This window comes from Camelus bactrianus, chromosome 6, assembly GCF_048773025.1.
Source record: "Camelus bactrianus isolate YW-2024 breed Bactrian camel chromosome 6, ASM4877302v1, whole genome shotgun sequence".
Lineage (NCBI taxonomy): Eukaryota > Metazoa > Chordata > Mammalia > Artiodactyla > Camelidae > Camelus > Camelus bactrianus.
Window position 1 is genome coordinate 75,157,357 of NC_133544.1, and position 25,883 is coordinate 75,183,239.

Consider the following 25,883-nt stretch of genomic DNA (forward strand, 5'->3'; position numbering starts at 1 on the left):
TAGGAGCATCAATCAAAGCTCTGTAGACCGCCAAGTGGAAGATAGGACCATCTAAATGATTTGAGGAATTAACAGAAAGCAGTGACTACACAGCAATAATTACAGCCAATACAGATTGTTTTAAGGCAGAAAAGGGCTAAGATTCCCTTAGCAGTAATAATGACATACACTGAATTAAAAAATCTATTTTACTATAGAGATCAGTTTCTAACAAATGGAAATGTATCATCTGTTCCTTAACTGTGTAAATAATATTAAATTCCTTTGAAACTGGAATCTGCAGGCACAGGTATTCTTTACTAAATATTGTTATCATTTCCTAAAGCAGGCTCTATCCTGAGGAAGCTGGAGCTTTTGAGCTTAATACCAATATCTATATAAAATGGTATAGATGAACATCATTTTTAAATGGGAATTTCTTTATGGAAATTTTCTCATTCTTTACCCACTATTCACAAAGGACTGCTACGGTCATTCCTGGGGTTTTACAATCACACATCAAAGATCCCCAATGCGTTACTCTTCTCTGGTCACAATCACCTGTCAGTACCTGATTACAGTGCAAAATAACACAGTTTGTGTATCCTTGGGAGTAACCATTCATGTCAGCTGAATCCATCTAACCTGCTAGCATATCCTTTAGACAGCAACCTGTCTGAGGGTCCTTCAGAAGCACATTTACAACGTCACAAAATTTGTGTTCATATGCCAGCTTGTAATATAAGTAGACATCTTCACAATACGTGAATAACTTCTTCAGATTTTTCACAACCAAGTCAGTAGGCTGATGATGTTTACATCTAGACAAAGAAATACAGGAATGTACAGGTTAAGATACTGTATCTTGAGCAAGGACTGTCATCTGACACATACCACAACCTGTAAGGAGAGGGAGCTTGAGTCTGGGAAAATTTGATAAACATTGAAATTATTTCATTAAAAATGAGTATCTAAATGCTCACCTTAATTAGAATAAATTCAGTACTCCAGTACCCTGATGTTTAGTTTTTGGCATCTCAGGCAAGCTGAGTAGCTGGCTTCCCATTTTAAGTACAGAGCACTATAAGCCAACTACTCTCATTCATCTGCATAAATTTTTTAAAAAGATCCCTTCTTTCTGGGGATTTTTGGCATAAATCTGTTAAAAAGATCCCCTCCTGGGGATTCTTGACATCTCTTTGACATCTCTTTGCCACCTCAAGCAGAAGGGTACCTATAGGCATGTTATACTTAGCCATAAAATTCTTGCCCATGCCTCAGCTCAAAGCAGAGGCATTTTAATACTTACTTTATTGAAATCTCTTCAAATATACTGGATCTCAATAACCTTTGTTGCTTAAATTCTTCCAGGTAGTTAAAGTCTCCTTTAAGAATCACTTGTTGGTATAGAATTTCAGCCCAATCAGGAACAAAGTCATAGGCCTCAGCCACAATAGAAGCCTTAAAAGGATGAAGGGGAAGGACACCATTAGAGTTTATCTGATGAAAAACTGAAGGCAAACTGTTCTGGAAAACTGAATACTGTATACTCATGCGAGTGAATGTGATCATTACCAATCATGTTAAAAGCCTCTGTGTATCAGGGTTGGTGTTAGTCTGATATCTCCCCTCCTCTTAAACACCAAACACCTTCCTTCAGTGTTTTTAGTTTTCCTCACAAAGGGTTAAAAGAACTACTGAGGAAGAGTATTTTTCCCACTAACTCAGCTCTGAGGAACAGTGGAAGGGCTGATTCCCTGGTAACCATCCCTCCTCGTTAAAGGGCTAGAACGAGCGGCCCAGAAGTCCTGACTCAGTGTGCTGACCCCTCCAGGAACGTTGGATCTAAAAGACGCTCGCAGGGCCTCCAGTAGGGATGTTCGCCTGAACCTCAGCTGTCTAAGTGCAAAGGTGTCTGTTTCTCTGCTGGCCTAACAATGTGGGGAAAGGAGACAGTACTGTCTCTGTTCTCTAGCCACCGCCTGAACAGGACGCTGGTAAATACTACCCTGAAAAGGCAGTTTGGTGTATCAGCCAAGTTAGGAGAGCCAGACTGGACTGTTCTGTCATTAGCCCTGAGACCTTAGGCAAGTTATTCAGCCTCTCAGTCCCATGAGAGGGACAGCAGGAGAGAGGATGCTGGCAGCACTGGCTAGCTTTTCTTCCTCACCTGGTAGAACCGAGGAAGGGCCAAGATACAGTCCATCAGCCTGTGGCGGCCCAGGTTGATGAGCATCGTGTTCTGGCCAGTGTTCAGAAAGTGAATCTGCAGTGTTATCAACTTGGTGAGCCGGTGACAGTGCAGGGCCTGTCGCACACAGGAGTCCTGAGGGATGAGGGCGGAGGTAGGCACAGGTAAAGATTTTGTTGCCATCATCTCTGTAAACCCTCCAGCATCAGAACAAAATTAAGTTATTCCTACTGCAGACACCAAGCCCCAAGGCCAGTCTGGAATAGGACTCTCACAGTTACCTTGGCATAACTCTCTGCTGCATCCAGCATCAGCGTCAGGGCCTTCAGCAGCAGCTGCTTCAGCTGATGCCCGTCCTTGAGGCTGTCCTCTGCAGGAGAGTAAAGGAAACTTGCTTAGTGTGTCTGACTCACCCATGACTCACCCAAAGCTGGCTACTCACTCCCATCCCACTGAGTGATGGGCTAGACTGTAGAAACCTCCCAGCTCATCCAGCTCATGTACCCAGGGAGGCAGGCATGTCTCACTGAGGTAAAGGCTACTGGGCCAAAAGTACACACAACTCTGGAGTAGGATTCACTACCCCATCTAGCTCGTTTCTCTCTGAAACATCAAGGCAGGCTTTCACGGCATCAACATACACGTTGGTTCCTAACAGATGACACCCCTGGATGCACAAGAGAGGTAGATGCCTTCCAAGGCCCCTTTCACCTCCTGTCTGCCCCGCTGGGGCCCCACTGAATGTCAGAAGCTGAGGTGGGTATTAGTCTCATGGGCTGCTGCCCTCCTTAGCCCTAAGAACCTTCTCTGGCCAGCAGCACTGCCCCAGGGGTCCTGGTGTGACCTCTGCTCACCCCAGGGCTGAGACTCAATCAACTTCAGTTGGATGCAGGCGGCTGCCTCATGGTTCTCCCCGATCTCCCGGCACATGCTGAAGCACAGGGCAATCATGTTGTGCTTCTCACTGTCCCCGGGGCGGCAGCGTTTGATGTAGTCCAGTAGGGCCGTCTTGAGGGTACCGCTCTGTCCAGAAAAAAGAAAGGGACATACCAAGGTCTCAACCAGAGAGTTAGCCAGGATTGCTGGAGTCCTCTGATTCTGTTCCTCAAAAACTCCCAAGGAAAAGGAAAAAATAAGCAAAAATGAATACAAACGTTTATGCTATCCTGAGTATAAGGAAACGGGCACATCCTTCTGCTGGTAGGAGTGTGAATGGTAACACCTGTCAGAAGGGAAAAGCCTTAAAAATGTGCACAGACGCATTATTCTAACAATTCCACTTCTAGGATTCGATCCCTAAAGCAGAGAAAGGTGCTAAGATGGATGTAACAAGGATATTTAATAGCAAACAATTAGAAATAATCCAGGTGTCCAGAATATGATCTAAGAGAACACCATGTAGCCATTAAGACCAATGTTGATTTGAGAAATATTCATGCTTATTATTAGTGAGAAGCAGGCTATTTCCTATCTGCACAGCATGGTAGAAGTTTGTTAAAAATATGTAAGTGTGGATGCATATATATTTGTGGGTATGTGTGCAAAGAAAGGGCCTATGCTGAACTGTTAGCAGTGGCTGTCTCCAGATGGTGGCCAGACACACAGGACTTTTTTTCTGTGGTGTTCTGTTTTCCAAGTGTCTTAACATTGAATATGCATTACTTTTGTAATTAGAAACAAAGTTATTAAAAGAATGTTTAAATGAAGAAACAAAAATGCCTCAAAAAACAATTTTAAAAATCCTAAAGGTCCTATGTCCAGGACTTGCTTCTCTCCTTATAATCGGACTGGTCTGTCCTAAAACCAGCCCGGGATTGGGGAGTTTTTCTGCTTTGTCTCTTAATCCTGCTTGGCTAGGCGCAAGTTCCCAGAAGCTAAAAGTGCACTTCAGTTTTTAAATCTTTACAGTGAAATGGGCTGAAGCAATGAATCAGCCAGTGATAACTTGGAAACAGAGGCTCTGGTGTCACACAGTATGCTAAGGACAGACGAGCACCCAGGGACGGCAAGTCAGGCCTTTGCTTCCCAGCCTCCTTCCTGGTTGTCATCATAAACAGCTCCACAGCTTTCCAGGCCTATGCCTTGGCATCCCCTTCTGAACAGGGGTTGGCAATACACTTCTTCATGGTCCCCTGAAACCTCTCCAGTCCAGAAGCCCTCAGATACAGCCTTACAAGCTGGTCAGTCCATTTCCACATGGCTCTCAGGAAGGGTTTCTGCCATTGCCAAAGCAGCCCTGAGACAGTAAGGCAGGCAACAGAGACTGAGGTGGAGGTGCAGGAGCTCACTTTCTTTATTATTTAGCATATGTCAGCATAAATTGTGACCTTGTCTGAGCTCTGTAACCTTAAGCAACTGGTTACAGAATGTGTCCTAGGGAGGTCCCTAATTCTCTCCCTCCATATCCCAGGGGTCCACCCTCACTGGGACCATTTCTGAGGAAACCTGAGACTCCTGAGTGTCAGTACTGTGTGTCATACTGGAGCTCAACGCTACTGTACACCTACCGGATCCAACTTCTTCCTCATCAGCACTTCAAAATAGTGCTTTTTATGCAGCAAATCAAATATGTATGTCATCTCATTGTACCTTCCAATGCCAGTGAGGAGACGCACCTGCAATGGGAGAGGGCAGTTGGCATCAGCATCACTCACAGTTCCCTGAGCCAGACCATTACCCTCAACAGTTTGGTTGCTTTCAAGTGCTAAGCTCCAGGGGGGTGAAGGGCTAATGGCCATGCTGCCATGCTTCACTCCTTTCCTCCTTGCCTGTCTCCCTCCCATCCCAGGTACCCAACAGAGGGCCTTCTCTGGAGGATTCAGGAATGCTAATCCCTGGGCCACTGATGGCTGCTTCCTCCTCTGTTGTCTCTAAACGTGACTACCAAGTGCTGAAGTGCCACCCTCCTGGGCAGGCACGCTTCCTCCCCCCACCACTCCCTATTACAGCGCCCAGTGGCTTGCTCAGCCATGTGGGGTTAGTTTCAAGCCGAGAGAATTTGGGGAGGTACAGGAGGCTTAAGTTGTCAGTTTATTTCAATTCAGATATAAGAAGCAGGTCTGAACCTTGTTTTGGGAGGAAAGACTGCTGTCTTAGCCCTTTAGAAAAGCTAACTGCCCCAGCAAGGGGGTATGACAGTCCTGGAACAGCAGGGTTCCTCCTGACTTCTGCTACTTTGGAGCAATCTCTGACTCTGACAAGTCAACCTAGAGCAGAGGGTTGAGCTGCCCAGCCAGCTACCAAATAGGTAGTGGTATCCAGATGGGCAAATTCTCTAAGACCACGTCAGCTCTGATCTGGTCTCCAGCCCATCTGCTCTATCAAAGGTTTCCTCAGAATGAGGGGTTGGGGTGAGGGGGTGACTTACCACCAGCCCGTACTCCTCATTGGGGGCCAAGTGGTTGTCTGTGAGCAGCCGGGCGGCCTGCAGGACTCGGATGATGCCCTCCATGTGGCACGTCAGTGTGAAGCAGTGATGAGCCAGGATCAGCAGCTCTGTGGCTGGGTAGGTTGGGCACTGGTGAGACAGGACTGTCAACCCCAGCCACCTACTAGCTTTGTGCCCAGCAGGAGGGTGAAGGGGCCTGGTACAGTCAGGGCCTGTCTGGAGAGGGCTCTCCCACCAGGGCTCTCAGATCCCTGACCTCACCAGCTCTAGCTCTGGGACAGCCCCCCGATGAATTCAATTATTCTCTCAGTGACGGCACAGGGATTAACTCCCTTCTCAAAGACAGTCCACATATAGTGACCACATTTGCAAAAGGCCCCCAAAAGAACAAGTAACCCTTGCTTTCTAATGATGGAGAAACTTTCTGCAGACGAACTGATGAAGTACCTGCCAACACGGGTCCGAGGGCATTCTCTATCAGTGGAGAGTCTTAGGGCCGGATCAAGTGCTATTTGATGCTCTGTACTTCTCCTGGCTTTCTAGATTAAGATCTGACTACATAGAAATTTAAAACTACTACATACAATCACTGTGAGCACAACTAAAAGGCAAAATGGAAAAATATTTGCAGTGTTGGAAGATAGAAAAACGGTTCTCAGCCTTAATATATGCGGTGCCCTCTGGGCCTCTGTACCTGTGGGGCCCTCTCCAAACCTACTGACCACTACTCCTTCAGGCCTTGGTTTGCACATTTCCTCCCCAAACACTCCTCGACCCTATCAGTCTGGTTCTCGCTGTGTATTACACCCGGGCTACTGCTTAGCTTGCTCACCGTGTCCCTGGTTTTAGAGTACCCGGCACACAGCTGGTGCTCAGTAGACACTGCTGAACCAGACTAAGAGGCAGAAGGCTGTTTGAAAAATAAAACTGTTCAACCCCTTAAAAATCCTCATTTTTGTTCACTAAGTATTAGTAAAATGCCTTTTTTGCATCTATTGAATTTGCAGAGTATAACGGGTTCCAGGAAATGATATTTTCACACACTGCTTAAGAGGGAGTGAGAAGTGAATTTTTTTTCCCTGAGGTAAAATTTGGTAATATATATATATAAAGTTTTAAAAATGGGCATACTACTGAATCAGGAATTTATCTTAGGGAAATAATCATGGATGGGCACATATATTTGCCTATAAGCATGTCTGTCACAGTGTTTAAAACAGCATAAAATCGGAAGCAATCTAAAGGTCCTACAATAGTGTATACTTTTTAAAATTACATATAAGAGAAATACTGTGTAACCATTAAAAATGATATAGAAGAATATTCAATGTCATGAAAAGATACTGGCAGCATATTCATAATTATAAACAGTATCTGCAGTACAAGGCCATTTTTGAAAAATAAAAACCTACAGACTTGCATGGAAAAAGATGAGAGGAACACATGCTACCGTGTACACTGAACTAGACACTAAAGAGCGAGCAGGCTCTAATCTGCTTCAGCGAACTACGGCTTTCTACTGAGAACCTAGAAACAATCTAGGAGGAGCAGGGATCCAGAGAAGGAACAAAGATCCAAACCGAGTTGTGAAAAGACTTAATCCCAGACTTCTTGGAGACCTGCTTGAGCCCGAAACATGTCAGAAAATGGCCAAGAACTTACTGCAAGACAATTCTCCGTGGGGAACAGAGGAAATCTTATCCAGCAACTTCATGCCTACCAAGGTGCGGTCTTGACACAAAGCGGTCAGCTGAAGAAATGTCTGGCTTTCCTCTGCTGGAATGAACATCAGCTTATGTCCTGTACAGAAAGATGTGGAGAAAGGTGCTATCTCACCTTGAGAGAGGTGGGAGAAACAGAAGCACCCCAGGCCAGGGGCCCCCTCTGCCCAGGCCCGGCACCAGGAGGCTACGCCGAAGGAGCTCCTGGGCAGCTCTCCTCTTGCTGGGCTCACATACCTGGGCTGAGCTGCCGTCTAACAGGCAGCAGGAGTTCATCAGCTCAGAGAAAGGCACAGCTACTCTAAATATAATCATAAAACAATACACAAAAAGTAACAAGAACAATGTGTTTTCCTCTTCCAAGTACAATCTGGCAACTTGAAAGGACCAACATACAAGATGTATGTGTATGAGCATAACGTCAAATCCTTGATGCTGGGAACTTGAGAATGTGGTCTGAAAGGCTGGGGAGATCTGGAGGATAGGGTACCTGTTCCCTCTGATGGGGTCAGCAGCTCCCGGGTCACCTCTTCAGCCACTAGTTCAGCCACTGTGTCTGGCTTGAGGCCCTGGGTGCTGATGAAGGCTTGGGCTCGCCTGCATCGGTCGGGCTGCTGAGAAGCCAAGATTGCCCGGAGCATGGCCTCGCCATCCTGAGCGGCGACATCTGTGTAGGAACAGCCCAGCTCCTGAGAGGAAGGCAAAGCCAATCCAAGCCATCATAAAGAGCCAGGAAAAAGCCAGCAGAAGACAGCCCTTCCTGAAATCTGATGTGGACAGGCACCATTGTTTTCTGAGCTTAAAGATCCCTCACCCTGAGCAGGAACCTAAGAAGAAGCACACATTGTTTTCTAGCCCTTTTTACTGCTTCGCCAATGAGCTGAATCCTAGCAAGAGAAAGGCTTGTCTTCAGAAAGCATCAGGTTAATCTCTCATTGAACACTGAGCATTTCAAATGTTATGAAACCTGAGAAAATCGAGTAAAAGGCAGAGCCCCTTCTTCACTGTTCCCATGGCAGCGGGAAACCCTTAATTTCCAAAGAAGCCTCCGAGGCTCGTGCAAAGTGGGGCTGTTGGTGCTCGGCTTGCCCTCCCTCGTGCTCGCCCACCACCCTGGGAGTCGACTCCTGCTCTCCCTCAGTCAGCACAAAGCCACAAACGATTCCTGACTGCTCTGGCGCGTGTCTTTATAGTCATTACATTCCAGTTAATTTCATTTTAAAACTTATTTTGGGCTCTTTTCCACATCGAAAGTGCCATATGGGAAACCTAAGATATTTTAGGGCTGGAGGGGACCCTCATCAAGTCATTTACAGATCAAGAATAGGGGCCGAGAGAAGTGAGAAGAAGCTAGTCCTGCCCTAGCTTCTGGCTGGGTGAGCCGCAGCCAGAACTCAAACTGCCCTGGCCCTTGGCCTGACAGACTCCTGGCTATTCCTCAGGGATGGATTTACCGGGACCAACAACCTGAGAAGAGCTCCACTCCCAGGTCATGACTATAATCTGAAGGCAACGTCCAAAATCTATCTCCAAAGTCCCACTTCCCTCCCTCTCAGAGGAAACTTCCTGTAGAGACCCCACCCTTTGGCACGTACCTTGGCAAGTTCATACAGACAGAGGACCTGCCGGCAATAATTCTTCCCATGGAGGCATCTGCTTGTCAGAGTTTCCAGATTAGACACCACTTCATCAATGGGGGGCAGCATCACAAATGACTGACTATCCAAACTTGATGCTGGAAGCAAATTGAGGTTGGAGGGAGGCTCGAAGCTAGTAAGTTAAGACCTCTCCCCAGCCCCCCATGACTCTATATCTTGGCTCACAGCTTCCCTCACTGCACCCCAGTGACTCCCCCTGGGTCTGGGACCACTTCTGACAGGGCTCATACCCACTTAAACGTCTTTCATTGCCTTCTTCCAGGATTTCCCAGCCTGAGATACTTCCAAAGGCCTCATGGGCTACAAAGGACTCAAAGCCACCTAACTGAACACTCTAGAGATCGTCACCCATGATGCCTGCTAGGCTCTCCCCAACACTCCATCCCTCCCAACTTCCCCTTATGTCCAATAAGTCACCAGGCCTACCTGACTCTACCTCCAGAACACCTCTCGATCACTGCCTTAGTTCCAACCTTTATGCCTGCATCTAATAGGCTGTTACTGTCTCCTGCTGCCAGCCTCCCCTCTCCCTCAACTCAATCTTCCAGTCTTTGCAGGATCATCTGGATCGATATCTTAAAGGCATAGTAAACTTCAAATCCATTCTGATTTTTAAAAAAACTCTTAGCCTAAAACAAAACTTTCTTAATTAGATAAAGGGTTTCTTTTAGGGAATAAAAGTAGAAAAGAATTATTTATATAGCATTGTTTCCAATAGCAAGAACAAAATTGAAAAAAATTTAAATGTGTAGTATCAGTAAATCATTGTTTCAAAAAAATCATAGTACATTCCTACCGTGGAATACTTTGCATCCATTAAAACAATTAGATCAATCTATGTGTACTGACAGGAAAAAATGTAGAAAAAAATAATTGCATTTTCATAGAAAATAAATAAATATTGTGTGTGTGTGCGCATGTGCAAAGCCACACATGGAAAATAATGCACACCAAGCAAGTAAAAGGTGTTATTCTGGGGAATCTGGTGGGGGTGGTGTTGAATGGGTAAATAACTTTCATTTATTACTTTATGCACTTCTATACTGTGTGGTTTGTTACATTAAGCATGTAATACTTTTGCATTTAAGATATAACTCCTTAAAAAATATGCTTTAAAGAAAAAAAAATAAAAAGCAACTCAGATCATGTTATTCCCCTCCTTAAAATCTTTCACTGGGGTTTCCAGTTCTAGGTCTCACCCACTGAACTCAATATAAAACCTGGACACAGTGCACGCAGCGCTATGCGACGATTCTGAAAAGTAAACAAGAAGCAGGGGGACTGATGACCTACGTCACCATTTCTTCTCATCTAGTAAAGTCCAGACTGAATGCAATGCCACCTGAAACCCAGAACCAAGCACTAAGGCTCACAGAGAGAGAGCGGGCTCCAGGACACGTCCCCTGGCACAGGCTCAAGGAGCAGAAAAGAAAGTCCTACTGCCCATTCTCTCTGGTCCTGGCTCCTGAGCAACCCCTTGGCTGTGGTGGGAGAGTCTGCAGCCAGCAAGAGCCAAAACTCAGAGAGGGACCTTCTTTTCAGATCAGGTGCTCTAATCCCAAGAGGGCAGTAAGCTGGCCCTAGAGGCAAGCACTCAGGAAAGTGCACGATGTTAGTTTTGCCCTTTTGGTACACAAGTTACACTAAGTTAAGGGCAATCCATGAACTAGGTAATTAGCTAGTCGCTGAAGTAGAAGCACCTATGTCTTTTAACTAGCTATGCAGCAAAATTAGAGGGGATCTATCTGACTTGTCACTAGTTCACTGAAATTTATTCTATACAAATAATCATGTTTCCAATTGTACATTGATCACATATAATATGACTGATTTTTTTTAATGTTAACCTGATGAATCCTGTGACCTCACTAAACTCGCTTATCCTAGGAATTTTCTTATAGATTCCTTGGGATTTTCTATGGAGGCAGTCATATCTGTGGACAGAGGCAGTTCTATTTCCCCCTTTCTTCCTGGAGAGAACGCCAACAGCACCTCACAGGACTCAGGGCAGTCTGATCTCCTTCACTTACTGCTTTGGACTTTCCTGAGAGGAAAGCCAGGTTCTTCCTCCTCAGGCAGCTCAGCACTTCGCAGGAGGGCATGGATCTCTGGGTGCAGGTCATCCACACTAGCCTCCCCTGAAGCCAGCGCTCTGCAGTGCAGTACCACGGCGACATCCTGGTTGTAGAAATGAAAATAGCGGCACACTCTACTTGCTTCATGCACACAGCCATCATCCAGCAGGCGCCCAATCAAAAAGTTTAGGGACTCTTGCTCCTTCCAATCTAGTCTGTTCTCACAATTGTCTTTGGAAGGAAGGCCATTAAGTTCTAAGTATTTTGATGTGTTCAGAGCAGCCAACTTAGAAAATGAAAACTCTCTGGCTAAACTATCAAAGGTAAGTTCACCACTAGTTGACATCTGTTGAGAACACCTGGGCTCTATTTCCTGCTGGTTTCCCCTGAGGGTGTGCTGGGTGATGCGGCAGAGCCAGATCTGCTTCTCCAGCTCCTCCAGCTCCTCCAGCGGCACCAGGTCCTCCTGGGCAAGCCAGTGTCCCGTCAGGGTGAGCAGCAGATGGCGCTCCTCAGCGCAGCTCCATCCCTCCTCAGTGGGGCACTCACGTGCCTTCAGAGCCTGGGCTGAGAAAAAGGAAGATGCTGCTTTGCTTGAAATGCAATTTTTCTTAAAATTCTCATGACATTTTTTCCAGAAGTCAATTCTTGCTTGTTTCAGGGACCACTGGTCAACGTGTTTTAAGGTCTGCATTTCCTGTGTTATCTGTGAAATTTAACAAAGCAAATTTTAGCCTTTCTTGGATAAAGAAGTACCATAGATGCTAATGCTCCCTAAGTGTATCATGCTTGTTAAAACCCAAATCAAGTCAGAGAACATGGGACTTGGTTACAGATGATCCTGGACATGTTATCTGGAAAAGTTAAGGTATGAAAAACAATTCTAAATTCATCTAATTGAACGAGGTTCAAGACGAAGCCCCCTTATATTTGATTCTATTTCAAGTAAAATAGTTGTAGCATGTCCTACAAGTTAACCTTATATTTAAAGCAAACACTTTTCAAAAACGGGCATTCTAGGCTCATCCATTTCTGAAAGTAAATTGTGTGTCAGAAGTGAAAAAGCCTCATCTCTCTATTAAATCACATATCTCGTTTGATTCTCAGTTTAATACTGAGTCAAAAAGCTAAGATTTTAAATAACTTAAAAGACTGATGATACCTCTTCAATAACCAAGTTGTCCACAGGTAGTTCGGCGAGTTCTGCTACCCTCCTGGCCAAAGCAAACTGTCCTTCTGTCTCCAGTTTTTCCAAAATTGATCTACATTCATGCTGAAAATTCTCAAGGCTGTAGCTGGTAATAATTACACGATTAATGTCTATGGATGTATCCTTCAAAATCTGGCTAAGGACACATAGCTTCTTTACATCTGGACCTGCGCCAAAGAGCAGCAGATATAAACATATAATCAGTAAAATACTGTTACAGGGTAACTAAATATCATGGGAGACTATGTAGGTTTAACATAATAATGTGGCTAAAGGGAAACAAAAACGTATTTTTCTACTCTAGTTGGCTAGCAGAGGAAGCCAAAGGCTCTTATAGAGTAAAAATTGACAGATCAGAGATGAGCACAAGGACTCTGCCTATGTGTCTGGCTTTATATACAGGGCGGACGTTGATGGCCTACCACGGAGGAGCAACTCAATTAACCTTTGGAAGACTTAGCCATTCATTCAGGTTAGTTCTATCTTTTCCCAGATTATTCTCCTACCTTGAATAAATTTGTACAATCGTTCACTCAACGCAGGCTTGGTGTGGATCAAGACACAGAACCTATAGGACAGCTGAAACTTGCAGCTGGTCAAGAGCCAAAGCTCTAACACGGCACCTGGTATTCAGAATGGAGGAGCTCTTACTCCGCCAGACACCTGTCTAACTAAACCCAGGGAGACCTAGCTGAGCGTTTCCTGATGTCCCCGGGAAATTCTTTTTTTAAATTTGAAGTATAATTGACTTAGGGTATTATATTAGTTTCAGGTGTATAACATAGTGATTCAATATTCTTATACATTTCAAAATGATCACCATATGTCTAGTTACCATCTGTCACCATACAAAGTCATTACAATTTTACTGACTATACTCTCTATGCTGTACATTACATCCCCACGACTGACTTACTGTATAACTGGAGTCAGTACCTCTTAATCCCCTTCACTTATTTTGCCTGCCCCTGCCTCGCCCTGCGGCCACCAGCCAGTTCGCTCTCGGGATCTAAGTCTGTTTCTGTTTTGTTATATATGTTCATATAAGTGGAATTACACAGTATTTGTCTCTTCAAGGAATTCTTATTCTCAGTAACATTAGGAATTCTCTGCCAACAATTTATGTGGCTGGGTTTGCTCCTACTCTCAAATAGTACGTGTGGGGCCTACGTGTGCCCGACCACAAAGGGGGGGCATGGAAAACATTCTCTAGAAGTCTGCTCCCAATGCCACCTGCTGGGCTGTGATCTGATTCCGGTATTTCCAAGGACAGTGAGACACTCAGCACAGTAACACCAGTATGGGCATGCTAGATTTCTTTGCTGGCACCATATAAAACATAGGTTTAAAAAAAAACATTTATTTTCTCTAAGCACGTATACAGTATATACATACAAATATTCCATAAAAATAAAATAATTTAATTATATGAATAAAAGCATTATAGTAATGGTTAACAATGTAGACAATCTGTAATTTAAGGATAGAGTAATTCTAGCAAGAAAGCATGAAATTTATTTCTGAAAAAAATTAAAGTTACCACAGATCAATGAAAACATTTTACATTAAGAAGATCTACTGTTTGCTTTACATGGTAACTGACCAGTACCAGCTTATATACACTACATTTTGGAAACAGCCCCCTTTCCTTCTAGTCATCAGCCCACAGCCTATAAAACTGGCACAGAGCCCAGCACTCTGTCACTGCTCTGTGCAAATTTGAGCTCTCCAGCTGAACATCTGTGAGTTTTAATGTGATAAAATAACCCTGGTAGTGAAAATGCCAGAATCTACAGTAAAAGAATAACATTATCACTCAACAAAAATTTGAAATTATCAAACGAGTAGAAAAGAGGGTAAAGCAATCCTGCTCAATCAGCAGCAAGCTTAAAGACTGCCCACGTCTGTAGGAATCTGCAAAAAATAGGCACAATTTGTCTCTGAAACTTTAAAAAGGAATTAGGCAGTTCTGAAAACAGGTTTGTGATCTTGAGCAATGATGATACGTTAGGGTTACCTGTCAGAGAAAAGAATGAGAGTGACAGGGTAATGCCAGGGGTAAACGTGGCTATTTGCTTAGACTGAGCAGACAGTTGTATTACTTGTGTTTTGTCCTGTTGTGTGATGTCTTAAATGCTTTAACCATGATTGAAGTTTCCTGTAACCTTCTCACACCCCATTCTGGGCTGTAAATGTAATGTTACATATCATATGCATTTTAATTTCCTGAATGATCTTCTAAACTATTTTCAAGATTAATAAGCTAACTTCTTAACAGTCACTTAACTGTAAGAATTGTCTTACCATCAGAGAAGAGATGCTCTATTCCCACAAACAGCTGTAAAAGCTTCCCCAGCTCATACTGGGTCCTGCACTGCTGCAGCATAAGCTTCAAAAGAAAACACACCTGCTCCTTCAGCCATGGGGCAGGGATGACCGCGTGGACCCTTGTGGCTGCCGTATCAAGCTACGAGAAAAAGACAGGGTCAGGGAAAGCGGCTTTACAGCAACAGCAAATCAAAACCTCCAAACTTGGGAATGTCTAAGAAAGCCACAGTATCATCCAAGGCATCTCCTGTCACAAAGGAGGATGCTTATTCAGGTCCTTTCCAAGCAGCAGGAATTGGCACTGCAGCTCATAGGAGCAGCAAAAGGAAGTCCTCCTTGGCAGCTTTGTAGCTTGTCTCTCAGAGACATGTCCTGGTGTAGAGAGCCGTGTGTGTGAAAGTCAAAAATGGAAAAGAGACCTAAAGACTGAATGCTAACTATGCAGTAAACCAATGCAAATACTCTCAAGTTAGTAACTGCCAAACTAACAGTCCTGTGAGTTGCTGTGTAATTAGCCAGACATGTTTCACTTAGCAGCTTCTTTAAAGAGGGGCCTAGGCCCACCCCAGAGTCCAGAAGATTTGAAATCTCTTAAAAAGACTTGCTTAACATTGCTGAGCTGGTTCTATTAGTTTGCTTGTAGTTTATACCATCATTAAAGAAGGATCCCATTAGTAAGCCAGAATTTATGTCATTTCAACCAAATGCTAAAAATACTAATAGGAAGATGACCCCAAGAAGCAGTTGCATAAAGCTGTAATCAGAGCATTAGTTCTTAGTCTTTATTTACTTGTTTACCTCTACTGCTCTGAGAAGAGGGTCTACAGCAGGCAGATGATGGAACTAGTTGAGAGAAAAAATACATGGAAGTAAAGAGCTGTGGCAAGGATGGAGCACCTATACTGCCCCTTGGCAGGCATCTGGAACAGGGCCAGTCAGGAAAGAATAAGAAGATACCGGGGAGGACCTAAATGTACATGAAAAACTGTAAAACTCATAGGAGATAACATAGGAGGAATCTTAGATGACCCTGGCTATGGTGATGCCCTTTTAGAGAAAATACCAAAGACAGAATCCATGAAAAAAATAACTGATAAGCTAGACTTCATTAAAATTAAAAACTTCTGCCCTACAAAAGACAATATCAAGAGAATCAGAAGACAAGCCACAGACTGGGAGAAAATATTTGCAAAAGACACATTTGATAAAGGACTGCTATCCAGAATACATAAAGAACTCTTAAAACTAAACAGTAAGGAAACAAACAACTCTATTAAAAAAATAGGCCCAAGACATTAAAAGAAATCTTACCAAAGAACATATACAGAGGAGGGGAGGGTATAGATCAAATGGTAGAGTGCACGCTTAGCACGCATGAGGTCCTGGGTTCAATCCACTGTACCTCCTCTAAAAAATAAAATAAACCTAATTACCTCCCTCCCCTCCACCAAAAAAAAGTAAAAAAAAAAGTAAAAAAAAAAAAACAAAAAACCTATACAGATGGCAAATAAGGATATGAAAAGAAGATCCACACCATATGTTATCAAAGAAATAGAAATTATGGCAACAATGACATACCACAATATACCAATTAGAATGGCCAAAATCTGGAACTCTGACAACACCAAAGGCTGCCAAGGATGTGGAGCCACAGAAACTCTCATTCATTGCTAGTGGGAATGCAAAATAGTACAGCCACTTTGGAAGACAGTTTGGTGTTTCTTATAAAACTAAACATATGATCCAATACTCCTTGGTATTCACCCAAATGAGCTTAAAACTTATGTCCATACAAAAACCTGCACACGGATGTTTAGAGCAGCTTTATTCATAATTGCCAAAACTTGGAAGCAACCAAGATGTCTTTCAGAGGGTGAATGGATAAACAGATGGTGGTGCATCCAGACAATGTAGTATATTATTCAGCACTAAAAAGAAATGAGCTATTAAGCCATGAAAAAGAAAAGAAACTTAAATGCATATTACTAAGTGAAAGAAGCCAATCTCAAAAGTCTACACGTTGTGTATGATTACAATTTACCATTCTGGAAAAGGCAAAACTACTGAGATAGTAAAAAGATCAGTGGTTACCAAGGGCTGGGGGCAGGGAGGGATGATTAGGTGGAGCACAGAGGATTTTTAGGACAGTGAAAGTACTTTGTATATTATAATAATGGATATACGTCACTATACATTTGTCCAAATACATACCCAAATAACGTACACCACCAAGAGTGAAACCCAAGGTAAACCATGGACTTCGAGTGATTATGATGTGTCAGCAAGTGATTATGATGTGTCAGTGTAGATTCATCCTTTGTGACAAGTGGATCATTTGGTGAGTGATGATAATGGGGGAGGCTATGCATGTGTGTGGGCAGAGGGTACACGGGAAATATGTGTACCTTCTTTTCCATTTTGTTGTGAACTAAAACTGCTCTAACAAATAAATTCCTTTAAAAAAAAAAAAGTGTGCGTGTGTGATGAGGGCAGGAGGAAGGCAGAATATTGCAGAGTAGAAATCACCAGGATTCTGTCACTCTAGAGATGCCCAGAGATAGACAACTACTGTGCTGGCAGAATCTGTCCAACATGTAACTATTTTGGAACTCTGGAGTCTATTGAAGGCTTGCAACTTCCAGAGGGGGACTTGGAAGGTAAATTGCATATAATTTTCATCCATTTCATTCCTTAGCACAGTAGCAGCTATCCAGCTCTCACTCCTAGCCACGCGGCAGGCAGCTTGCAATGTTCCTTGAGCAGCTTGTACACATCTTGCAGAGTGGGTAAGGAGAAGGGGGAGGTGACAAAAAGGACACTGGATCCTTCAAATATCAGAAATCTGTTTGCTGCTTCTGACCACAGAAAGAGGCAGGCAGCCATTGTTACATCACCTCCCCCATTGTTGCAAGCCCTTCCCCCTCTACCTGAAGTGACTTTCAGGGGATTTGAAGGACTGATACCCTTTTCTTTCCCTATTCATTTTTTCTTTTTCCCCTTTTGGGAGTCAGATATTAAAGACTAGGACATCAAAGACCAAATGGATAGACAATGAAACTTAGAAAATGACTCTGCATGCCCAGGAAAACTCTCAGAAAAGACCTGAGAAGTCCTTAAGTTTGCAGCTCAGGCTAATCCTTGGCACAAAGACAGCCTACAACAATCAAAAACAAAAAATAATAAACTAAAATAATAACAAAAATAGCAAATCCTGGGAAGAGTGAGAACCTGATTTCCAAAGTTACCATATTTTTAGATTCAAATGTCCAGCATTCAACAAAAAATCACAAGACATACAAAGAAACTGGAAGGTATGGTCCATCCAAAGGGGGAAAAAATCAGCAGAAACTGTCCCTGTAAAAGAGCTAATGGCAGATATATCAAAGACTTTAAAACAACTGTTTTATTAAAGATGCTCAAAGAACTAAGGAAGATGTGTAGGAAGTGAAGAAAACAATGGATGAATAAATGAAAATATCAATAAAGAAACAGAAAACCTAAAAAGAAACAAACAAGCTGAAAAGTACAATAATTGAAATGAAAAATTCACTAAAAGGATTCAAAGGCAGATTTTAGTAGACAGAAGAAATAATCAGTGAACTTGAAGATATTATCAAGTCTGAGAAAGAAAGAAAAAGACTGAAGAAAATCAAACAGATTTCTTTTAGGACCTGTGGGGCATCATCAAGTGGACCAACGTATGTATCATGAGTACTAGAGAAGAGAGAGAAAAAAGAGTTGAGAGACTATTTGAAGAAATTATGCTGAAAATGTCCTAAATTTGATGAAAACTATGAATATAAACATCCAAGAAGCTCAACAAACTCCAAGATGAACTCAAAGAGACAAACACTGAGATATAATCAAATTTTCAAAAGACACAAAAATATTGAAAGCAATGAGAGAGAAGCAACTGATCACACACAAGCAACTGATTATCAATAAGATTATCACCAGATTTCTCATCAGAAACTTTGGAAGCCGGAAGACAGTGGGTCAATATATTCAAAGTGCTCAAAGAAGAAACTGTCAACCAACAATCTTATATCTGGCAAAACTGTCCATCAAAAGTGAAACAAAAATTAAGTGCTAAAAAATTAAAATATTCCCAGGTAAACAAAAGCTGAGGGATTTGAGGACCACTACACTTGCCCTACAAACAATGTTCAAGGAAGTCCTACAAGGTAAAATAAAAATGACACTAGGAAGTACCTAAAAGCCACATAGAGGAATAAAGAGCTCAATAAAGGTAAATACATGGGCAAGTATAGATGTTGGTATTACTGTAGCAATAGTTCTTTGTTTTCTATATGATTTAAGAAACCAACACATTTAAAGAAAAAAGAACATTAGTGTAAAATCTAATTACTGCAACTTTGATCTGTAACCCCTAATCTTATTTTCTTCATGATTTAAGAGACTAACACATTGAAAAGAATTATTATTTTATACTTTGGGACATATAATGTAAAAAGATGTAATTTTGTGACATCAACAACCAGAAGATGTGAGGAAAGTGCTGTAATGCAGCAGTTTTTGTATGTTTTGAAGTTAAGCTGGCACAAATTCAAATTACAGTGTTATAACTTTGAGATGCTATGTATAATTCCCACAGTAACCACAAAGAAAACAGCTATAGAACAGACAGATTGAAATGAGAAAGGAATTTAAACATTTTAATACAAAAAAAAAATCAAATACAAGAGGCAGTAAAGCAGGACATGAGAGACAATAAAGCATAAGGCCTATAGAAAAAAATAGCACAATGACAGAAGTAAATCTCTCTTTAATCAGAAATTACATCAAATATAAATGGATTAAACTCTCCAGTTAAAAGACAGAGACTGGCAAAAAAAAAAAAAACAAAACAAAACACAGTCCAACTATATGCTGTCTACAAGAGACTTAACTTGAGATTCAAATACTTAAAAAGTTTGAAAGTGAAAAGATGGGAAAAGGTATTCCATGCAAATAGTAACCAAAACAGAGCAGAAGTGGCTATACTAATATCAGACAAAATAGACTAAATCAAAAAAGGTTACAAAAGACAAAGGACGTTATCTATTAATAAAAGTTTCAGGACAGCAAGAAAACATAACAATTATAAACATTTACACACCTAATGACAGACCATCAAAATATATGAAGCAAAAACTGATGGCATTGAAGAGAGAAATGCAATATACAATAGCTGGAGACTTCAATACAGGCATACTTCATTTACTGCACTTTGCTTTACTGTGCTTTGCAAATACTGTTTTTTTAAACAAATTTTTTGTCTTTGTCATTGTGGTAATTCTATTCAAATACTATGTCAAAACTTTTCCTTATTTTTATATTTGTTATGGTGCTCTGGGACCAGTGATCTTTGATGTTACTATTGCAAAAAGATTATTACTCACTGAAGGCTGAGTAATAATGGTTTGTATTTTTTAGCAATAAAGAGTTTTAAATTAAGGTATGTATATTTGTTTCAGACACAATGCTATTGCACACTTAACAGACTATAGTATAGTGTAACTATACCTTTTATATGCACTGGGAAACCAAAAAATGCATGTGACTCACATTATTGCAATATTCACTTTATTGTGGTCTGGAACTGAACTTGCAATATCTCTGAGGTATGCCTGTACTCCACTCACAATAACAGATAGAATAAGCTGACAGGAGATAAGTAAAGAAATAGAAGACTTCACACAATAAACCAATTAGATCTAATAGGCATATATAGAACACTACCCAGTAACAATAGAAAACATATTCTTTCAAATTCATATGGGATATCTTCCAGGAGAGATTATATGTTAAGCTGCGAACAAATCTGAACAGACTTTACATAGAGCTGGTCAAGATGGAGTAGCAGGAACATGAGCTCACCTCTCCTCATGACTACAAGAAAACCACAACTGACTGCTAAACTCCTTGGCAAAAAAAAAGACTGGAACCTAGCCAAAAAAAAAAAAAAAAAAAAAAAAAAAAAAAAAAAAAAAAAGATCTTCAACTGGAAACATAAAGAGGAACCATAATGGGATGGTAGGAGGGGCATGCTCATGATATAATTGGGCCCCATACCCCCAGTTGGGTGACCCACAAGCTGAAGAATAATTAAGTCACAGGGACCCTCCCACAGGAGTAAGAGTTCTGAGCCCTACATCAGGCTCCCCAGCATGGGGTTCAGGCATTGGGAGGAGGAGGCCCCAGGACATCTGGTTTTGAAGGCCAGTGGGACTTAACTCCAGGAGCCTCATGGGACTGGGGTTAACAGAGACTTCATTTTCTTGGGAAGTGTACACAGAACCTCACATGCACCAGGTCCAAGGGCAGAGGCAGTGATTTCATAGGAACCTGGGCCAGATCTACTTGTTGGTTTTAAAAGGTCTCCTGGGGAAGTAGGGGATGGCTGCGGCTCACTCTGGTGATATAAAAGCTGGTGATGGACACTCCAGGAGTGTTCACCTACATGAGCTTTCCTGGAGGATGACATCTTGATTGGATTATTAGCACCAAGATCTAGCCAAACCCAACACCTGAGGCTTAAGTGTTGGGAAGCTTCAGGCCAAACAACATACTGGTGAGAATGCAGCCCCACCCATCAGCAGACTTCCTGAGCCATAAATGCCTCTAGACACATCCCTAGACATGGCTCTACCCACCAGAGGACCAAGACCAAGCTCCACCCAGCAGTGGGCAGGCACCAACTCTTCCTGCCAGGAAACCTGCAGAAGCCTCTACTCCAGCCTCATCCACCAGGAGGCAGATACCAGAAATAAGAAAACAACAATGCCAAAGTTTATGGAAGGAATTCACAAACACAGGCAAGACTCTACTCTGGAACTGGCTGGACCCTGGCCCTTCAGTGACAAGAGAGGAGTGTGCTGCTGGGACACACAGGACATCTCCTACAGAGGGCTACCTCTCCAAGGTCAAGAAACATAACCTACCTAAAAATACAAATAGAAAGATGGACAATATGAGGCAGCAGAGGAATATCTCCCATGCCAAGGCACAAGATAAAATCCCAGAAAAAAAAAAAGCGATGAGGATACAGGCAATCTATCCGAGAAAGAGTTTAGAGTAATGATGGCGAAGATGTTCAGAGAACTCAAGAGGGGTAAAGATGCACAGCAAAGAGTTGGAAAAGATAAAGAATACCCAAACAGTTGAGAATAAAATCACTGAAATGAATAACACGTTAGAAGGAACAAAAAATTGACTAAATGAGGCAGAAGAATGGATCGGTGAGCTAGAGGACAGATTAACGGAAATCACTACTGCAGAACAGAAAAAAGAAAAAAGAAGGAAAAGAAATGAGGATAGTTTAAGAAAACTCTGGGAAAACAAGAAACGCACTAATATTCACATTATAGGGGTCTCAGAAAGAGAAGAGATAAAGCACCTGAGAAAAGTTTTGAAGAGATAATAACTAAACACTTTCCTAACTTGGGAAAGGAAACAGTCACCTAAGTCCAGGAAGTGCAGAAGTTCCACACAGGATCAACCTGAAGAGGAACACACCAAGGCACATAGTAATCAAATTGACAAAAATTAAGGATAAGGAGAAAATATTAAAATTAGTAAGAGAAAAGCAACAAATAACAGACAAGGGAACTCCCATAAAGTTATCAGCTGATTTTTCAGCAGAAACTCTATGGGCCAGAAGGGAGTGGCACAATATAACTCAAGTGATGAAAGGAAAATCTTACAACCAAGAATATTCTATCCTGCAAGACTCCCTTTCAAATTTGATGGACAAATCAAAAGTTTCACAGATAAACAAAAGGTAAAAGAATTCAGCACCACCAAACCAGCTTTACAAAAAATGTTAAAGGAACTTCTCTAGTCATCAAACCATAAGAAAAGAGAACAAAACGAAGAAAGAGGAAAAAAAATCTACAAAAGATTGCTTTGGCATTTCGGGTTCTTTTATGGTTCCATATAAATTTTGGAATTGTTTGTTCTAGTTCTGTGAAGAATGTCGTCAGTATTTTGGCACGGGTTGCACTGGATCTGTAGATAGCTCTGGGTAGTACAGTCATTTTGATAGTGTTGATTCTTTCAATACAAGAGCACAAGGTATCTTTCCATTTCTTTGTATCATCCTCTATTTCCTTCATCAACTTACAATTTTCAGAGTATAGGTAACCTCCTTGGGTAAGTTTATTTCTAGGTATTTTGTTGTTTTTGATGCAATGGAAATGTTTGTGCCAGTTATAAAATTCTGGTTTTTGAAGTGGAAAAAAAAAAGTGAATGACGAGCCACAAATGGCAAAATATCCTTTCTTGTGGGTGAGTTGTATTCTATTATATATATATGCTGCATCTTCTTTATCCATTCATCTACTGATGTGCACTTAGGGTGCTTCCAGATCTTGGCAATTATAAATAATGTTGCTATTAATAGTGGGGTGTGTATCTTTCTGAATTAATTCTTATTTTTGGCTTTATTCCTTTGAAAACTATGTAAGTTTAAAAGGTAAAGCTCTAAACGTTCTTAGAAACAATGAACAGTACATATATGTAAATTTAAAAAATATGTGCAGTACATTGTGTATACGTATTTACATGCAATGTATTGTATATGTGCATTCATACTGTAATAGTTCTACCTAATAAAACTGAAAAATGAAAAAACAAAACAAAAAAGGCCCCCTAAAACTAAAAATAAACTCAAAATGGATTGAAGACTTAAATGTAAGACCAGATACTATAGAACTCCTAGAGGAAAACATAGGCAGAACACTCTTGGACATAAATTACAGCAATATATTTTTTGAACCAGCTCCTGGAGTAGTGGACATAAAAGCAAAAATAAACAAAAGGGATCTAATTAAACTTAAAAGCTTTTGCACAGCTAAAGATACCATCAACAAAATGAAATGACAACCCACAGAATGAGAGAAAATATTTGCAAATAATATGACTAACAAGGGACTAATTTCCAGAATAAACAAATAGCTCATACAGCTTAATGTCAAAAAACAAGCAACCCAATCAAAAAATAGGCAGAACACCTAAATAGACATCTCTCCAAAGAAGACATCCAGATGGCCAATAGGCACATGAAAAGATGCTCAACATCACTAACTGTTAAAGAAATGCAAATCAAAACTACAATGAGATATCACCTCACATCAGTCAGAATGGCCATCATTAAAAAGTCTACAAATGATAAATGCTGGAGAGGATGTGAAGAAAAAGGAACCCTCCTACACTGTTGGTAGAAATGTAAATTGGTGCAGCCACTATGGAGGATAGTATGGAGGTTCCTTAAAAAACTAAAAATAGACTTACCTTATGACCCAGCAATCCCATTCCTGTGCATATATCCAGAGAAAAATATAATTCAAAAAGACACATGCACCCCAGTGTTCACAGCAGCATTATATACAATAGCCAAGACATGGAAACAACCCAAATGTCCATCGACAGATGACTGGATAAAGAAGATGTGACACACACACACACACACAATGGAATACTATTCAGCCATAAAAAGAATAAAATAATGCCATTTGCAGCAACGTGGATGGACCTGGAGATTGTCATTCTAAGTGAATTATGCCAGAAAGAGAAAGAAAGATGCCATATGATATCACTTATACATGGGAATCTGAAAAAAAAAAAAAAAAAGACACAACGGAACTTATCTACAAAACAAAAACAGACTCATAGACATGGAGAACAAACTTATGGTTACCAGCGGTTAAAGGGAGTGGGAAGGGACAAACTGGGAATTTGAAAATTGCACCTTTTGGTGAGTGATGGAAATGTCAGCTATCTTGATTGTGGCAGTAGTTTCATTGGTGTATACATCTATCAAAATTCATCAAAGTGTGCATCTGAAATATGTGTAGTTTACTGCACAGGAACCATACCACAATAAAGATATTTTAAAAAGAGAAAGAAACACTCAGCAGACTAGGAATAGAAGGAAACTACCTCCACATAATAAAATTCATATGTGAAAAATCCACAACAAACATCATACTCAATGGTGAATGACAGAGCATTCCTCTAAGTAGGAACAAGAGTAGGAACAAGGCAGGGATGCCTGCTTTCACCAATTCTATTTAATACAGTTCTGAAAGTTCTAGCCAGAGTGTTTAGGCAAGAAAAAAATATACAAGGATCAGAAAAGAAGAAATAAAATTACCTCTGTTTATAGATGATATGATTTTATATGTAGAAAACCCTAAAGATTTCATCAAAAAACTTAGAATAAATTAATTCAACAAAGTAGCAGGATACAAAGTCAACACACAAAAATCAGTTGCATTTCTACACAAACAATGAGCAATCTAAAAAGGAAATTATAAAACTTTTCCCACAGCATCAAAAAGAATACTTAGGAATTAACTTAACCAACGAGTTAAAGACTTGTACAATGAAACTACAAAGCACTGCTGAAAGAAATTAAAGAAGACATAAATAAATGGAAACATCCCATGTTTATGAATTGGAAGTCTTACTATAGTTAAAATCTCAATACTATCCCAAAGATCTACAAATTCAGTTTTTTTAAAGAAATAGAAAAACTCATTCTAAAATCATATGGAATCTCAAGGGATCCTGAATAACCAAAACAATCTTGAAAAAGAACCAGAAAACTAGAGGACTCACTCTTTCTGACTTCACAACTTACTAGAAAGCTACTACAGTAATAAAAACAGCATAGTATTAGCATAAAGAAAGATATCTAGACCAACGGAATAGAAATAAAAAGCCCAGAAATAAACCTCACATATATGGTCAAACGAATTTTGACAAGGGTGCCAAAACTATTCAGTGAGGAAAGAACAGGCTTCTCCACAAATCGTGCTGGGAAAACAACATCCCCATGCAAAAAAATTAAGCTGGACCCTTACCTTAAACATATACAAAAACTAACTCAAAATGTCTAAGATCTAAAACAATATAACTCTTAGAAGAAAACACAGGACAAGAGCTTCACAACACCGGATTTGGCAATAATTTCTTGGATAGGACACCACAGGCATGGGTAACAAAGAAAAAATGTACAAATTGGACTTCATGAAAAATTTTAAATTTTGTGCATCAAAAGACACTATCAATGGAGTAGAAAGGCAACCCACAGAATGAGACAAAATATTTGCAAATCATACTTCTCATATGGGATTAATATCCAGAATATGTAGAGAATTCCTAAAATTCAACAACCAACAACTGGCAAAAGACTTGAACAGACATTTCTCCAAAGAAGATATACAAATGGCCAATAAGCACATGAAAGGATGTTCAACATCACTAATCATTAGGGAAATGCAAATCAGAACTATATACAATGAGATACCACCTCACACCCATTAGGA

General features: G+C 41.1%; 1 protein-coding gene across 4 annotated transcripts in view; it reads right to left on the reverse strand.

Moving 5' to 3' along the window:
- Window positions 1-170: 170 nt before the first annotated feature.
- Window positions 171-25,883, reverse strand: part of SPG11 (SPG11 vesicle trafficking associated, spatacsin) — a 75,749-nt gene continuing 50,036 nt past the window's right edge. For 3 of the 4 annotated variants that reach the window (XM_045524297.2, XM_010965249.3, XM_045524296.2), the window contains 13 exons: window positions 14,527-14,689; window positions 12,175-12,389; window positions 10,968-11,718; window positions 8,875-9,014; window positions 7,770-7,968; window positions 7,221-7,358; window positions 5,538-5,671; window positions 4,678-4,785; window positions 3,025-3,193; window positions 2,452-2,540; window positions 2,150-2,305; window positions 1,289-1,440; window positions 171-800 (listed from right to left, as the gene is read on the reverse strand). In XM_045524297.2, the coding sequence (XP_045380253.2) occupies window positions 620-800; window positions 1,289-1,440; window positions 2,150-2,305; window positions 2,452-2,540; window positions 3,025-3,193; window positions 4,678-4,785; window positions 5,538-5,671; window positions 7,221-7,358; window positions 7,770-7,968; window positions 8,875-9,014; window positions 10,968-11,718; window positions 12,175-12,389; window positions 14,527-14,689 (2,595 nt within the window). In that variant the 3' untranslated portion in view covers window positions 171-619. Of the gene's footprint in view, window positions 801-1,288; window positions 1,441-2,149; window positions 2,306-2,451; window positions 2,541-3,024; window positions 3,194-3,324; window positions 3,393-4,677; window positions 4,786-5,537; window positions 5,672-7,220; window positions 7,359-7,769; window positions 7,969-8,874; window positions 9,015-10,967; window positions 11,719-12,174; window positions 12,390-14,526; window positions 14,690-25,883 lie in introns of those variants that run through there. The other variant, XM_074366032.1, reaches the window with a different exon arrangement.